Source organism: Phalacrocorax carbo, chromosome 3, assembly GCF_963921805.1.
Source record: "Phalacrocorax carbo chromosome 3, bPhaCar2.1, whole genome shotgun sequence".
NCBI lineage: Eukaryota > Metazoa > Chordata > Aves > Suliformes > Phalacrocoracidae > Phalacrocorax > Phalacrocorax carbo.
Genome location: NC_087515.1, coordinates 90,857,387 through 90,875,251, shown reverse-complemented (window position 1 = coordinate 90,875,251; position 17,865 = coordinate 90,857,387). Strand labels below are relative to the sequence as shown.

The 17,865-nt window shown below is 38.4% G+C and overlaps 1 protein-coding gene across 1 annotated transcript in view; it reads right to left on the bottom strand.

The window, feature by feature from the left end:
- The window catches only part of ME1 (malic enzyme 1), a 183,742-nt gene that overhangs the window by 96,093 nt on the left and 69,784 nt on the right, over positions 1 to 17,865 (bottom strand). Inside the window, exons 4-5 of the mRNA XM_064447717.1 lie at positions 8,224 to 8,299; positions 6,898 to 7,059 (exon numbers count right to left, since the gene is read on the bottom strand). Coding sequence (XP_064303787.1) covers positions 6,898 to 7,059; positions 8,224 to 8,299 — 238 coding nt within the window. The remainder of the gene's footprint in view (positions 1 to 6,897; positions 7,060 to 8,223; positions 8,300 to 17,865) is intronic.

Genomic DNA, 17,865 nt, shown 5'->3' with positions numbered 1-17,865 from the left:
ACTGAAGAGATTTAAAAGGAGACTATCAATTCCCACAAATTAAAAAAATGTGGGTTTTTTTCTTCTGCAAAATGGGCTAGACAGAATTGTAATTCAGAAATGACTTTGCTTTTCAGTACTTCTGAACCCAGAAAAAAGAAAAATAAAAATGACTCATGACATTGACTCTAGGAAAAGTAATATCCTACCACAATATTTTCTTGCCAGCTGAAAGTAGGGAAAGGGGAGGAAAAAGGAATATTCATGTTTTTTTCTCCTTTGTTCAAATGCTGGGACTGTATTACCAGGGAATGATCTAGCAGCGAGATCTAAGGTGGGGGAGGGAGGAATCCACTTGTAAACCAGAACTTAATTGGTGAAGGGGAGTGCAATTCTCTCCTACCAGAACAGCACAGACAGGCAGTAGCCAAATGATAAAAAAAAACCCACAGAAGATTTACTCCATCAATAGTTTTACAAATTTTCATGCCTGGAATTCAGCACCATTGTGGCACAGCATTACCTTTGAGCACCTTCCCTGGCTGACTCTTTTGTGCAAAACGCAAAAAAGCCTCTCTCAGTCAACCAGGTTAATTTGGTCAGTGACATTTTAACATTGCTAAATGAAAATCTGTGTATCTAGAAACATCCTGTTTTGATCATACATAGCGTCATTTTTATTTCAGAAATACTGGAAACTACTAGGGAACACACTGGAGAATATAACCTGGAAATGAGATTCCCATATATGCACCAGATACAAAAACAGGTCCTTTTTATATAGACAGGAGCAATATCTATTCATAGAATTAAGGAAATGCTACTACTGTTTCACAGTAAAACTATCACTGAAGTGCTGTCTCTAGTTCTAACAACCATCATTCAAGGTGAAGGCAAAAGGACCTTTTTAAATTCAGAGAGCACAACCATTCCATAATACATTTACTACACAAAAATCTGTAAAAGTGCCACTCATCTACATATGAATGCCAATTGTGACTATCCCTACAGCTGAAAACAATTTACATAATTTGATTGATACATTTATATCTTTAGATTGATAAGAAATTACAGGTTTCCTCTACACTCAGCTTTCTTCCATCCAGGGTTCAATTTTCATTGGAATATGAATAGTAAAGGCAGGTTTGTTCCTATTTCCTCAGCAGCTTCCATCTGCACATTCATAGGTAGGTATTTTTCAAGAACATGAATCCTGGAAGGCTGGTACCAGTTCTTAAGACAACTGGAAGTATTTTGGGGAAATGCAGAAAGCTAACAAGCACAAGTTGAAGAACTGAGCTTGAATTTGCACTTTGGATTTTCTGGATTCAGTCTTCCACCACAGATGCCTGTCATTCCTCCAGGAGAGTCAGAACTGCCAGCCCAGTCATGCTCATTGACCTATTTAGGGCAACTGTGAGAACTGTCACATTCCTGCATTTAAATATTTGTAGGAAGTTAAGGGAAAAAATATTCCAAAGCAAGCATGCAGGAAATAACCTGAAATAGCAGCCCACAAGACCCTGAAGTGTGGCAGATGAAGGAGGAGCAGCTGCCCTAGCAGCTGCCCCACAGGTTTCTCATGTGGACTGTTCAGTACTTAAACGTCTGTATTTGACAGTAATACGAATAAAGCACAGCTTCAGACGCACAACTGCAAAAAGTGAACTGACTGTCATGATTTGTCTGTACATTAATGGCATATATATATACCAGCCAACTATTTAACTATGTCCACCCAGAGAAAGAGAAAGTTTGCAGGTCCAGCTTCTTTGAAGCCACCACAGCTGCAGCTGGAGTGACTTCTGACACCTGAGCAATCCTGATGGCTAGCATGAGGCCGCTGTCCCAGTGCTCAGAGCACCAAGACAACTTCTGCTAGAAACTGCCTATGTAAAAAGTTCTTACAATACTAGCTGCCTTGGCTTTTTCATGTTGTGTGAAAGTACGATTTAAAGAGTTGAATGCTTTCTACCTAAGCTGAAATTTAGTGTGTTTTGTGTTTAAATCCTAACACACAATTAATCTTTCCAAAGTTCCCACAGTTGGTCATTGCCAGTACTGAATTTACACATGCAGTCAGTCCAGGATTGCTCTGGCAGCCCTGAACTTGTCAGAGCTGCTCTTGTAAGGTACCAAATAAACACAATTCTCATTCCTCTGTTAAGCATCAGTTATTAGATTAAGATTTTTATCGTCAGAAGAAACCCTTTCACCACTGATTTGACTTCTGTATAACACAAGCCATCAGTCTTCCTAGATTTCATTCCTGCTCTGGCTGGATAATGGTACTTTAGTTAAACCGTGTCTCATCTATGACCCTTGGACATCAAAAATATTGCCTCCAAGGCATTAATAAAGATATTAAACATTGCAGAGCTGAAAAAAAACCCACCTCTAATACCATAACCACAACTATTTTATTATTCCTCACAAAAATATATGTTTTAAGCTGCATTTTCTCTAGTAACACAGGAGGCTTGCTTTGTTTTTCCATTGGTCCAGTTTCTTAAAAGGTACAGTATGAAATCAAATGTGTTACTGAAGTTAAAAAGCAAAAGTCAACCAAAAATCTGTAAACTCACTTTAACATTAAATTAAATTTGTTTTTAATAAGCCATGCTCATCAGCAATAGTTATTTTACCCTCAGTTCTTGATTAGTCAAACTTTCTGATTTTACTCAATTCTTTATCTCAGGTTACAGCAACCACGACCATTGTATTTTCAATAAGAGCCTTAACTTTAACCCAATCTTCCTGAACTTCTCAATTAATCCCAGATATAATTAAAAAAAACCAACAACAAACAGTAGTTCCTCCTCACCCAGCTCAGCACAGTACAGAAAGCTTTTACCAGAGGGGTTTTTTTTAGAAGAACGGGCCAAAGCATTATTTGGACATTCTGTTTAGGGATGTTGACAAACTTTTAAAGCTTTTGTTTAACATATTCATTTGCTGTTAATAAAATGGAAAATAAGACTTCTCACCAAGATAGATAAAACTGACATTTTAAGAATATCTACCACATCTATACTGACAATCTAATACTCACACAAGTACCACCACTAAGGTAAAGCATCAGCAACAACAGAAAATCTCACTCTTACTGTTCATAATTAATATGGATTAAGTTTATTTTCTTCAGTGTCTTCTGCTTTTTTATTGCCTATAAACCCAGTTTTTGAACTTGCTTTCTATTACTGGGTTTTGTTTGGTTTTTTTTAAACTGCCAGTTTTCACATCCCTGTAAGCCAGGCTGATCTTTAACCAACAGGCTTGCCTCAACGTTGTTTATTTTGTAAGAGTTTAATAACATGTTTGAAGTAGCAAACAATCATAATTCACATTTTAATGTTAAAATGTTTTCCCTTGATTCAGCTTGATTATTTCTATCTTCCTTAAACCACCCCGCTTACAGTGCTGAGTACGTGTGTTTCAAGTAAGTCTCCGTTAAGTTGCAGTTGCTTGTACCGTGACGACCATCCATTTCTCTTCTGCAATCTGTTTCTTTAACCATTTCAAAGCGATTATCATATACTTTTATAACGTTAGATCAATGCCCAGAATCCAGAGATCACATTGCCTCAGGGTTTCCAACAGCACTTTCACATCAGTAGTGAGACTAGTGCCTGTGTATATTTTACTTGGACTGAAATCCCACCTGATAAGCACCATCCTCACACTAAAATACATGGCTACTGGGTAAGGCACAACTTTTAGTGAGATTGTCATGGTCTGTAGTAAATAACTAATAGTACTCCAAATAATGTTTTTAATGCTTAAGGTGAAAATGTCCTATCAGCAATTACTAGCCTCCAATTTGTCAATGACTTACAAAACAGGCATATTATTTTTGGCAGTGGTCAACACCACTTCTTTTGAACACTCAGTCCCACACTGATTACATGGAGTAATTTACCGGTTTGGTCATGCAAGTCTTTCTACTAGGTCAGTTTTCACTCATACGTACGCAGTTTCCATTTCTCTTGCTTAGTATCTAGGCAACTGTACAAAAATGCTTTATTTGCCTCTCTTCTCTTTCCTTGGTTTTATGAGTAGCAGGATAATACCCCAGCTAAAAATAACTCTGCTAAAACTAACAGTAATAAGGCTTTTAATAATCATCAGAAATTGAGTGAGTTGCTCCTCGGAGTTACTGTTTTGTAGACAACACTGTACACAACAAAACAATACAGGATGAGAATTCGTGAAGTTTTTCCTGCTATCTGCTTTAGAGTAAGACTTAACCTTTCTAGAGAATTTGCAGGTTGTGCACAACCGCATTAGAGTTGCCAAAAATACATATTTTTAAAACTTATTTTAAAGCACTGAGGCCCCCACAGAAAGGGAAAAGGAACTAATATAAATGGAAAACATCTGCACGTTTCAAAAAACATGTTCAGCATAATTATTATTTATATGTGCTCAAGTTATGAGAGTGATTTCTATTGTGTCTTATTATGGAAAATCCTGGCTAGAGTAAGAAAATATAGCATAAAAATATAGTTATTTGTCCAAGAGGTTTAGATTTTATGATAAGGAATTGCAGTGCAATTCCACAGCAGCTTGACCTAATATAACCAGCTTAGGCAGCAAAATGTGATCGTTTTTCAGTCATTTCAGTTCTCTGAAGTGGCTCAGCACCTGGTCACACAAGCACCAGCATTAGGGAGGGAACAGGGATGTGCTGCTGCAGGAGAGGAAGGGTGTTAGAGGAAAGAAATTAAGGGAGCTGGTGCCCCAGGACCCCTGACTTTGAAGTAGCCAGGAAACCGCACCCAAGCTCCAATTAATGAGTAACACCAGGCCCACACAGTCTCATCAGACAAGGTGTACACCAATAGAGTCCCACCTGTTCATAAACCCACAGCAGGATTCACAGGTCTCATTCCCAGTTACAGCTGTTAGATAAATGCTTAAACGTGTGAGCAACCAGCCTCCACTTGAAAAAGCCACCAAACATCTACATTTTGAGGTGTAGTCTAGCAGAACCCTGAAAGAGCGATTGTGCTGCCTCTAGAGTTGACCATAACCCAACTGTGATTCACAGCCCTGGTTTCCCTCATGCTGCTGACTACTCCTCACCCCTGTAAATCCCAGATAAGCATAAATGGCACTGATCCGTAAGCTAATATAATTCCTTGCATCTGCTACAGCACTGAAAAACCCAACAAAATTAACTCTTTATCCAACCTCCCATTGATTCAAACTTAGTTTAAGGTCTCTTGGACCAGTAAATTTATCTGTGCATTTTAGACTATTGGGCAGCACATGCGTGTCTGAGCTTGATACACGGCTAGACAGGAATGAAAAGCAACCCAACAGAATCTGTCCTGTCGTCCACTGCTACCCACCGTGCTGGCTGGGCACTAAAACACACTCAGCCTCTCATTGTACTGTACAACTGAACTGAAGCAGTTCATAACATGGTCCAAAAATAAAGAGCCACATTCCAAAGTGCAACAACAAGAGGCATCCAGAGCATCAACAAATCCCAGCTCACATAATCTTTATGCATCTTGCAATACCTTAGGTTTGCCACTCTTTAATTTGCATTGAACTCATTGTTTAGTCACAAGAACAATGAGATGAAAGTTGAGCTACAGATAGGGGTATGCTTTTTTTTGCTATTTGTGTGTGTGTATATATATATTACAAGGAAATAATACACTGTGGAAAATTAAAAATTGCAATGAAACTCAGGTGTAAAAGCAAAATGTAAAGACTACTGCAGTATCAGAAGTAGCTGATGCAATTAAGTGTCTAGAAACATTCGATAATGGATTAGATAACTGGCTCAGCTGCTCAAACCAGGAATAAAAACATTTTATAGCTAATGAGACTTGTACGTGATTTGGTATGGCTATGTGCTACAGTGTTCAGATACATCTTACAAGTAATTCTGTCCACTTTCAGAGGGGGTTCTCGGGGGATAGAGAGAGAGCATAGCAGCCTACTTCTCCGTTCGATAATGCTTTCATGATGTATCGTCTAAATTATCCCAGTGGGGCAGGAGTGGAGGTGTGTGTATAAAGCTGAAGATGCACACACCCAATCCAACAATCTAGAAGTCCCAGCTAAATTTACTGGCATGGGAATGCTGTATTTGGCTATAATACACATAAATCTGACACATTTATCCTGCATAAAGTTGAACACTTGCATCATTTATAGTATAACATTTGTTTACTTCTACTAAAGCATAATGAGATTGCTGGTGGTATTTGACATCACTCAGAGTCACTAATTCAAGTATTCTTTTAGAAAAAAAAAGAAGGAAGAACAAGGGCCAAGTAATTAACTGTTAATCCCGGGAGCCCTGGAAATAACAAAGCCAATTTTCAACATTAGATCTCTGCACTTCACACAAATGGGAAGCCAAGTTAAAGAAGGTAAAGTCCACTTACTTGAAGCACTAGGACCTAATTTTGGGAAAATTCAAAGCATTACAGGGCTTTCTACAGCTAACGTCAATGTACAACTGAAGTATGTAGAAATGCATTCCCAGCACAGATCAGGCTATAGCTTCAAGCTGTTCCCTAAAACGAGGGGCACAGTCAGAATTCACATCTGAATTCACTGCAGAGGAATTCTGCGGCAGAAGTGGAGAAAGAATGCTGCCTTAAATTGTATTTTTAACTCTATCATTCCCCTCTTCGAGATCTAATTTCCCATACCACTTTTTAACACATACAATGTATGCAGCACATTTTTTGTAATTAATTACTTAAGCCTCACAAAACAGTCTACACTGCGCACTAGGACGTGTCTATCTACACTGTGTATCAGGACAAGACTTTTTAGCTTGCACATAATCAAAGCTAGTGTCTTAGCAAAGAAAATCAACTTTTTACAATTCAACTTTTACATAGTTCCCTTCAAACAGCTATGCTCACTACACCTCAGAAAAGGATTTACCTCATTATCTGTTCCCACATCCAACATCACTGGTAGACACTCATGAGGTTTTACTCCTCCACATGCCGTATAAAGTGCCAGTTTACCAACTGGAATGCCCATCCCATAACAGCCAAGGTCTCCAAGACCAAGAATACGTTCTCCATCTGTCACAACAATCGCCTGGAGGAAGAAATAAAAGCACTGTAAAAATCACTTCTTTCCCTGTATACACTAAGCATTTCATTATCTTCTTACCATAATTTTTTAATTTTCATGTAAAAATTCTAACAGATACAAACAAATCAACAGCACAACAAAGGCCCAGAACTGATTTATTGTATTTCACTGGGGTTTTGTTACACCATTTTAGACTCTTGCTCCACTGTAAATGGGACTTTCATATTAAACTTTTAAGAATACACAAGAGAGGTATTTAGAATTGCATTACAAGGGAACTGGCATTGTTCCCTCTGAAGTTTTTCTGTCAACAATATGAAAACAGGCTAGGAAGGGAAAGGCAGTTATCCACAGAAAGAGAAGCAGCCCAGACTCCTGGGTTTTGTCACGGCTGTTTCCAGCAGAACGAGAGCCAGCCACTCCTGCTGGCCCTTGACAGGGCTGTCTACAGCCACCTGGTTCTTACTCTTCAAAGATATATTTCTTCTTCCCTTGAGCAAATAACACTCCATCATACTTACACATATGAGGAAGTATGTGTTTTCATTGATAGAAATACAGGAACTCAGTAAACCCTACAAAACTGCCTGTGCGGAAAAGGAAGATTTTTCATAGTAAAGGACAGAAGTGCTTAGCATGGCAAGCAGCTGACAACACCATAATTTCCCTGTCATACTCCGTGATGAGCCATTTTAGTTGGAAATTTAATATGTTTTTGTGAGAGACCTCATCAGGTATCGTATTCAGAGAACTATTAACCCAAACACTACAGTGAACTGCCAAGAGATCTTGTGGAGTCTCCACCCTTGGAGATCCTCAAAACCCAATAGGAAACAGCCCTGACTAACCTGCCCTGGCTGCCCCTGCTTGAGCAGGAGGATGGACTAGATGGTCTCTAGAGGTGCCATCCTACCTCAACCACTCTGTGATCCCCTGAAATGCAGAAAAAGCATCCAGAGTTTTTTGATGCATTATATTCAATGTAATTGACCAATCAATCTGTAAAAGATACCTACAGCTAAACAAGAAAGGGTTTAAAAGCCTCACACTTTGACTGTAACAGCATTGTTATTTTAAAAAACAAGATTATAAAAGTACCTTAACCAAGTCACCTTGGGTGCACCAGTGTCAGCTTTGTCACACAACTAAAACTAAAACTGAACCTACCTTGATGATATTTTCTGGCCAGGATTTAAGCATTGTAGCAATGTGTCCCCGGTCATGGATAGTAATAAAAAGACCTCTGCAAATTAAAAAATGCTTTTTATATAAGCAGGCAATTAAATACATAGGTATAAATGAATTGAATAATAAATTAAGTATGCAAATGTGTTTCCAACATACATATATTCATATCAATTAAGTCCTCAATTTTGTATGAATGATACGTCGGAGAACATACAATTCAGTAAAGCTTCACTGAGCAGTGAGAACCTGTAGGAGTCATTTCTGAAAACTGCTGTTTGATTTAATTGCCGAGCACTTGATCTGTTTAAACATCTTCATTAATTGTCCCAGACCACAAAATGGGTTCATCATATGACACTGATCACTAGTGCCCCAGCAGTCCTAATGTTTACAGACAAGAATAAAGTTTTAATCTATAAACAAAGCCTGAAATAAGCCATATATTACCATTACACAAAATAATTCAAGAGCATTCAGTTACGTGTTTAGAAAACAGTCTCCCTATTTAATTAGATTTTCCCTTTGACACCTACAACAGTGGGAAATTATCTTCTCTGTATAAAAATCTCTTTTATTTGAAAGCGTGTAGCACATACTACAGTGCTAAGCATAGCACAGTTTTACTTTGAAAAGCATTTGTGAACTGTCCATTAGTTCCAACAATACAGAAGAGTATAAAACAAAATGACAGTAAAGTGTCATACTCATTTCATTTTTTATTTATTACAGAAGCAAAATCATATAGTATCTTATCCTACTCTTCAGCATTTTATTCTTCGTTTATTTGGCATGCAGCTATACATCCAGGTCCACTCAGACTTAACTTAATTCTGTTTCTTATCTACTTTTCTCATGTGAGATAGTGGGGAAAAAAGTCTCCCACTAAAGTTAGTCTCTCAAAACTGTGAAGAAAACATCAGTGAAGAAGTACATGCCAAAGATACTTTCTTGTAATTAAACTTTGCACTAACAAGTATAAGGAGTTGCCTTCTGGAATTATTCTAAAGCATTTCATCCACTTATTATAAAAGTTATAAAGTAAAAATTAGAGAAAACTACTGAAAAATAATTTAAATCTAAGTCTACTAAAATATCTCCATATTTGTAGAAGTGGGTACATGCCCATGTGGGTCTAAATAAAGCTAATAACTCAGGGAAATGCTTGTCAGCTATGATTGCAGGTATTCCAAGTCAAGCAAAAAATTTCCTGCAGTATTAAAAGTATAGTAGTCACTACACCAAAATGAGTCCAAAAATCATATTTCATTTCATGTGTAAATATTTCATACATAGTAGATTCTATACATATTTTATATATAAATTAACATGTGATATATATTTCAAATTGAATTTTATATTTATTTCATATTTAAGTGTCTTCTTCCCCTCTGATGTCAAAAATATACAACCGAAATTGTTTATTATTTTGGACAAAAGGCAGTGTAAGAAACATTGCAATTAACAAGAGTATTTCTTAATCTTAAAGCTAATCTTTCGGAAACAGAAACTACAACCTGAAGTAGCTGATTAACTAAAAATTGTCATGTTCTAAAGGAAAAATATATATGCATTGTATAATGGAAAAAAACAATCAGTCATTTCTGGTTAGATATTTTTAACTGTTTAAATTTCTTTTTTTGCATTTCCCCCTGGAACTGGGAATTTTCTGATCATGGGATTCCAATTAATTCCCCGTCTGCCTCCATTCCGCATCCACAGAACAAACGCACCAGGCCGGATGATTACATCTATCAGTTGTTTCTTAACGAGTAACGCCTGTCAGCAGATGAATTCCTCCACCCCAGTGGAAGCGACAGTCCTCGGGGGCAGGAGGGTTAATATTCACAGCACTTGGCAGACGTTGTGGTATTTACAGCCTACAAGCATTTCTATTTGTGACCCAGCTACTTGAAAAAAGATGTCCCTAACAGTGAAACACCATAAAGAAGCACTGCAAAATACATGCTGATGCTTCCCTTCTGATGTATTGTATAGGAAGTCATTTTATAAAACACTGTGTAAACTGCTAAATCATAAAATAGAGTTATCAAAGTTGCTAGCCTCAGAGACAGTCAATTGTGAGAGATGAGTGTGTGAAAGAAAATTAAGAGTGCAGGAGGAAAGCTACCTAAAGGCATCGCCCCTTTCCTTCTCCCCACCCTCCAATTTACACCGACCCAATAGATTCATGTTAAATGAAGCAAGCTGTTGTATTGATTTTCTAAAAAGCCGAAGCCCAGCCCAATGTGGTTAAATGACCTCTTACTTGCAAGCTAGGGAGAGAGGTCTCCATGGAATAAATTCCGCAGCAGAGGAAAATAAAGGCAGGGTGGCTGCTCCAGAAGGAATTTTGTTAGAACATTTGTAAGGACCTTTGAATAAGTATTGAGAGTGTATTTCAGAAATCTGTCCAAGCAGGATCGCATTCAAACAACAATGGAAAATAGGGGCTGAAGTGTAAACAGAGTCATGTCAAAAGCATTTCACTCCCCTCCTTCTCCCCTTCCCTCCATTCTTTCTGTAGATTAGTAAAACATTTCTGGACTCATTGTCCTGACTGAGAAGACACCCCTGGATTTAAGGGCATAGAATAAGAGAAAAGAATCTTTTCTCCATTTATCCAGATCTCTCTTCTTCATCTTTCATTTCTGCAGTTAAAGTACTTTTCTCCTTTACGGTACCCTCTGCAAGAAGCTACAGCAAGTTGCAAGAGGAAACCCAGCTTGCAGTGGTGTCTGCCACAAGAATATTCAACCGAAATGACTGGAATTGAATGTGCTGGCAATTCTACCTGCAGGCAACTACCAAAAAAGTAGTACTACATATTTTTATTTTCCCATGAGGTCGTGCTATGTCCAGAAAAACCATCAACTGCACAAGGTTATTGTGAGTGGGATAGGATGACACAAGGTGACAACTATTTGGCCACCCACTAGACGTTATAGTTATTTTTTGGCCGCTATAGCACAGCCATGAGAAGAATCAAGAAAGGAGCAAACCATGCAACTTAAATTGGATAAAATTATGTATGCATTGCAGTCTAGAAATAAGACATAATGATCCATTTTAATAAATTATTAAATACTTATCCATGTTAATAATAATAATAATAAGCACTGTCATGCCAGTGACACACACCCCACTCTGCCGGATACAGAGCAAGAGAGAGCCCACGTGATGTGCCTCTGTCTGACACAGCACTTCAGGATGGGGCTGCTACTGCAGATGGACAAATCACACATTTCAGCCCACAGAGAAATAAGCAAGATACAGAAAAAAAAAAAGCCTAAAGATAAGGTTTTGTAAAAAAAAAAAAAAGATGAGGAAAAATATGCTGCTTGTTTTTCAGCATGCACATATTCCCGTATCTAACGAGAAAAGCATCTCACGGGGAAGCAGGCTTAAGTTGAACACACTTTCAGAGCAGCCCAGGTTGGCAAGCTCACTGTAAAAGCAAGAGTAGGCTTTACAACACAGTATGGCCCTTTCTGTTTGAACCAACATCTCGGTTACACATATTACCTTTTCTTGCAAGGCAACAAATTGAGACCTGCTGAGGCTTAAAAGGCCATTCAGCAAAACTGTGACTTAAAACCAACTTGAAGCTTGCAGCAGCACATGTCTTCAAATTAACGCGTTCATTTGAACCTGGCACAACACAGATCTATGTGGAACTTGTCTGAGTGCATACGGAGAAGGGCTCATCTTCAGTCACTTTGGCCCCAGTTAGACCTCAGTTCAGCACTGGTTTATACCAGTCTAGCCAAAGGGATCGCCTCTAGTCATGCCCACTTCAGACAGACAGATGATACATGAAACTACAGCAGAGGAATAATTACGCAAAGAACTATTCCTCCTTTCTTCTTGTCACACCACTGGTAAGACCAGAGCCCTGAAGAGTGAGGGGGGAAACCGCAATAGGACACCAGGATCCACCCAACACCGGGTGAATCTTGTTTGGGTCACTGAGCTCATTATGCTGTAGCAGATTTTAACAGCTATGTGGAGGTCACTCTACATTGCATAATTTGGCTCCGTTTTATTAGAACTCTGATCTATGAGAACAAAGTAAACAGAATTAAATGGAGTATTTGTTTATTATGCTTCAAGGAAATAACGTTCCACCAGCAATGTATTTGTCTATTTTCTATTAAAGAACAGTTTAGAAAAATGTGTCATAATAACAGCATAATCCTTTCTTTCCTCTTCTTATAATAACAGGAGGCATTCTAACATGTCTCTGAAAACGCCAAACATTTTTTAATGAAAAGAAGTTCAAAATTTTCTCACAACCCTACATGTTCAAAACTCTTATTTGAATTATGAGCTGTACATAGAATTATAATAGAGGTGACTTCACTTCCCCAGGCAGCCTAAATCAACAAGCTTAAAAATAATAATAACAAAAAATGGAATGGACCAGCCTCAGTTTATTTCTGAGCCTGGACTTTCCCAAACTCCCGCACTTTGCAAGAAAGAGGTAAACTACGTCCCTGTTGAAATTCCCTCCCATTTTTGTTAAAATTGTAAAAAGCAGTACAATACCAACACTGTACTAGAAACTAAGAGTACCTATATCCCCCAAAAGAATGGTCTGCTCTTTTTTCACCAACATTTCTCATTGTAACTGTTCAATATGGTCTCCTGTCATCATAGAAAAGGTACTCAAACCTTTAATTACATCTTACCTTACCAGATTCCTTTTCATAGTAACGTTTCTTCCAAGACCTCTGAGGCCTAATAAATACAACTGATGGGCTGATTTAAGAAATGCAGCTGTTCACAGATCTTTTTTGTTTTTTTCACCTTTCCCTCTGTACAGGGTGAATTTCATTACTTTACAATGCACAGGTATTTCTTCCAATAAGTAAGGTAGTTGACACTGAAATTGCAGCTGCTACTGACCTTCATCCTGAATTCATCAGTATTAAAGAAACCTGGGCTTTACATTTCCTAGACATTGCATACTCAAACCCTACTTGAAGACAAAGGTTTGTGAGAAGCAAAACAAAGACTAAATCAAAAACCAATGTCAAAAATAGGACAGGAGCATTAAGAGAACAGGAAGTACTGTTAATACGTCTCAGAGCCTGGAGTTGTACATGAGTAAGATGTAGTTCATAAAACAGATAATAACAGCATATGAAAGACAATGGAGAATAAGATATTAATCCAGAAAAGACATAAAAGTTTATAAATACTATGTGTTATTTCATGCTTGGCATATGGTTTCCTAGATGATTGATTATAGTTATTTTTAGAAGAAAATTACTTCAGATATTCTGGAAGACAGATGCTAACATCTGCCAACTCCAGTTAGCTACACTCAGAAGAATAATGGAAGCCTCATTATAAATTTTCATAGTGACTCAAAGGCCCAATTTGGCATAGGAGTGTATGGAAATAATTAGAGAAATATATACAGTGTTCATAATCACTGTAAACAGGAAACACTAATGTCGAGGGGTCTGAAAAGCCAACCCAGCCACAGGAGCAAACCAGCGTTTAGTCTTATTTCAAGACTCCCTTCTGAAAACGTGGATTCACGGCACTCTTTATTCAGCATCAGCAGCCTGTGTAGCTCTCTTTCATGTGCCCAAGTCTATAAAAGCTGCTTATCAATCCCTGTTAGCAAGCGCAGTGCTTTAACAGTTACTACAGTTAAAAATAACATCTACATAGCAGAGACAAGTAAGTTCAGGGCACTTACAGAATGGTACAGTCTAGAATGTGAATTAGCCTTAAGAGCAGAAAAGTGATGAAAGTAACCTGAAGGGCAGCAGCTGTAAGCCTGGCGTTTGAAAATACAAATTTGGGGGAAACAGGTTTCAGAAAAGAAAGGATAGGGTTTGGAGGAGTAAAAAGTATGTAACTGCAGTGACACAAAGACTCAGATGCTGTGGGATTTTCAAGTATAGATGTTAAAACACTATTTTAAAATAAATAATGATAATTTTTTTTTCAAAAGACAACTGGGGTAGGTAGCTGCTTAAGATTATCATTTCTTCTGGTGCAAGCCTCAGCAAGCTGCAGTGCTCCAGATGCTGCACATCCAAGGGGAAAATGAAATATATAAATATATATATAAAAATTGTAATACAACAGAGCAGATAAGAGTGAAAAAAAGGGAGAATTTGCCTATAACAGTACAGACTGAAGGCAAATGAAAAAGGAAAAGAGAAGAAACCTGCACGTGGGATGCTGTCCTATTACTTTTCTCCAACAAGTCTGGACTCCCCCAGCCCTCTGAGAGCCTGATTCTTGCTACCAAAGCATGTAATCTCTACATTGCTACTTTGAGTGTATAAAGACTTTTGTAAAATAAACCATTTTTTGCTTGAAACATCCTGCTTTCACTTTGTCAGAATGCCAATCGGGTCAACTCAGGCTCCAGAACTGGGCAAAGAAGTCAGACCTTTGCACAATAAAAAGAAACCCAATGAAGTCATTTTTCCACTGCTCTCATTCAAGACAAAAAACAGTACATTGTTAAAATAATGTGAGTAAAACATTACAAGCCTTACACAGCAAAACTTTAAAACCATTTTTACGTGGTACATAAAGCAATTATAGCTTGTCGCTTCACTTATAATCCAGAAGTCTCTACTTCATTTTGGAAACCATAACGTGCGCCTCAAATTATTTCAGATGAAAATTAAGAATACTTTATAGTAAAAGCAACACTTCACGGACTTTGTCATTGCAGACTTTTTGCATCAATTATATAAAGTATTATTTTATATCTACATAACACTGGGTTTTAATTAGTGCCTCACCTCCTTTACTTACAAAAGCAAACAGCACAGAGTTTCATGATCTAAATACTCATCCTTTTCATACAGCAACAGAGTAGATCATATCTTCTTCATATTCACTTCTTAAAACATGAATTCAATGATTTAACTATATTCCTACAGTATCATTCATCTAGACAATCAGTTTTTACGTATTGCTGCTTAACCACATAACAGCAATTCAATAGGATGTGTGTGTTTGAAAAGAAAAATGCAGACTTTGAGAAATACTGTGTTTTAAGAGCCAGAGCTGTTTTGCTCCAGAAGCTACTTAAATTCTTCTGACAGTTGCTCAATAAATAACTTAATTGCTTACACTCTGATAGACACAAATAGAACTATTTGAAGATTGTGAATGAGAGAATGGTTTAGCAGAGCCAGACTCATTCATTTTTAAGACAAAAAATAACCCACTGTTCTGCTTCAATAGCTATCATGCCTGTATTATTTTATGCTAATAATAACTGCATAAAGAACCGTCAGCAAACAACATCATCCACGTATTTACTAGGCATCTTGCAGTGCTAATGAAATTGTGTTGGTTTTTTTTTTTAATTTTTTTTAATGTTATTTAAACTGTAAGGTACTCAAACAAGTGAGATCACTGCCCTTCTCTTTACTTCAGCAACTTATACTGCCCTGGCTCACTGGAACATGGAAAATTTCCAGTATTTAGACAATAGTGTCCTTTAAGCCAGTTTTCATTGACCTCTAAATCACCATCATTTGCTCTCAAAAACCATTAACAACGACAAAAGTCAAGACTTATTCTTACAACATATCCTAATCAACTTCCACTTTAATGAAGAAGTCGCTCTCTGTTGAGCTGACCTTATCTGCTGAAAAGGAACCAAGGAAACCACCCAATTCATGTCACAGAGACAGAGCAGTTCCTAACACAAGGAGGTGTCGTGCCAGGAGGTAACAAGTCAGAAGGCAGGCAGGCTGACGTGAAAGCGCCCGAGTTAAACTCACCACACAAGGTTGCCAGCAAGCATCCTAGCACAGAGCAGAGCTGTGTCACCCAGGCTTGAGCTGTCTGCGTACAGCATTCAGTGGCATCTCCGAGACCCGCACCCCGAGTGCACAGAGATCACAGCATCATCGTGGTCGGCTAGGACTGCTCCCTTCCCAAGCAGGCTCAGCTACAGCAGTTATTTTGCCTTGGCTTCCATTCAGGTACAAATTTGAATGAATTTTCTCTAGTTTTTAGTAAGGAGTGTTCACAGTAAAAAGAAAATAGCTCTTCTAGCAGAGTGTGCCATTCCTAAGATCAAATGCCTTTGGATGGTGCTCCACACCAAACATAAGCAGAAACCTCTCCCTGCTTTCAGTGGAATCATACCAGCAGATAGCGATTGAAAATAAGTCTCCTGTAGTCTCCTCTATTTTAGCACAGAAAGGTGGGCATAACACTCTACAAAACTAAAGATCTCAATTTATGACCTGCACATTTTAAGATAAACCCAAACTATTTTATCTTAGGACAAAACCAAACAAGCTTTCACATCACAAGCATTACTCTGAGCGAGAGGAGTAACAAAGAGCCAACAAAGAAGTTATTGGAGCCATTTTTAAATCCTTACAAATGGGACATTTTCTTCCTTAGGAACTTTTACTTTGAATACAATTGAATATAGGCATAGCATCAGGATTGTGCCCTACAATTACTAAAGTCGTAGAAGAGATTAAAAATAATGAGATTTGAGTTGAAAAGCATGCAATTATTCAGCCTCAGTTATTTCGTAGACTATCATTCACAGAAATTACATTCAAATAATTTTCTGCTTAAACTTTAATTTTAATATTTGACTCAGTAACAGACTTATTCAAACAGAAAAAATTATGGCCTTGAGTTTATTGCCTGCTAGAGCATAGAACACCTTCCTCAGGTTCTCACAATGAATCAGTGATCTCTCAGAGCATCATCTGAGGGAGAAGCATAAAATCTTGCTAGTGCAAAACAATCCATTCTGGATTCTTATACATCCACACTGCAAGTTATTTGTTGAAGTGATTATTATGGCTGGCTTACATATGCCTCAACTCACCGTTATACAGGGTAAGGGCAAGTGCAGCACAGAGAGACCTGCGGGAAGGGTAACTCCCAAGAAAGCAGCAAGAGGCACAAAGGGTACCTGCACCGGTGTTCAAAAACCACTTGGGTCTGAAATCAAGTATAATTTCAAATAGACGAGTCCATTGATGCCGACCAAACTGCCCGAAGCACAGCGCTGATTACGGGATCAGGTGCCAGTGGGAATACCCCAGCCAAGTCCATACGCACCCACCTGCTGCTCCGCCCCTGCCCCGTTTTGGGCCTGCCACCACACCCTCATGCAAGACCCTGGCCTCAGCCTTCCTGGACCTGAGCCACTGCTGAACGGCCTGGAAACCTATGAAGTATCGCAAAATGGTGTTTCAAGGGAAGAGACTTTCCACTGGACATTTTGTTCAGCTCCCCACTCCCCGAGACTGCAAGCCCTGGCACACTGGGGCACTCTCACAGGTTTTGAAGGCTGTGAGGGCATACACATCCTCACACACCCTCCTTCCTCATGCTTTCATCCAGCTGCTCACCTGCTTCTACACTACCCGTATCCTGGCCACAAGAAAATAAGAATTCCCAGTATATTGCAATAAAGAACTGGAAATTCGAGCAAGATGTACAGCATGATGCTTTTAGCTGTTTGCACAAAGGATGAGTACTTGACAGCAAAACATCTGTTGTAAAAAGGTGACAAATGTAATTTTCCAATAAACACTGTGCTGTGTTAACTACAAGCATCTTCTTTCTCCTGTAATCAGCCTGTGGAGAGAACGAGCA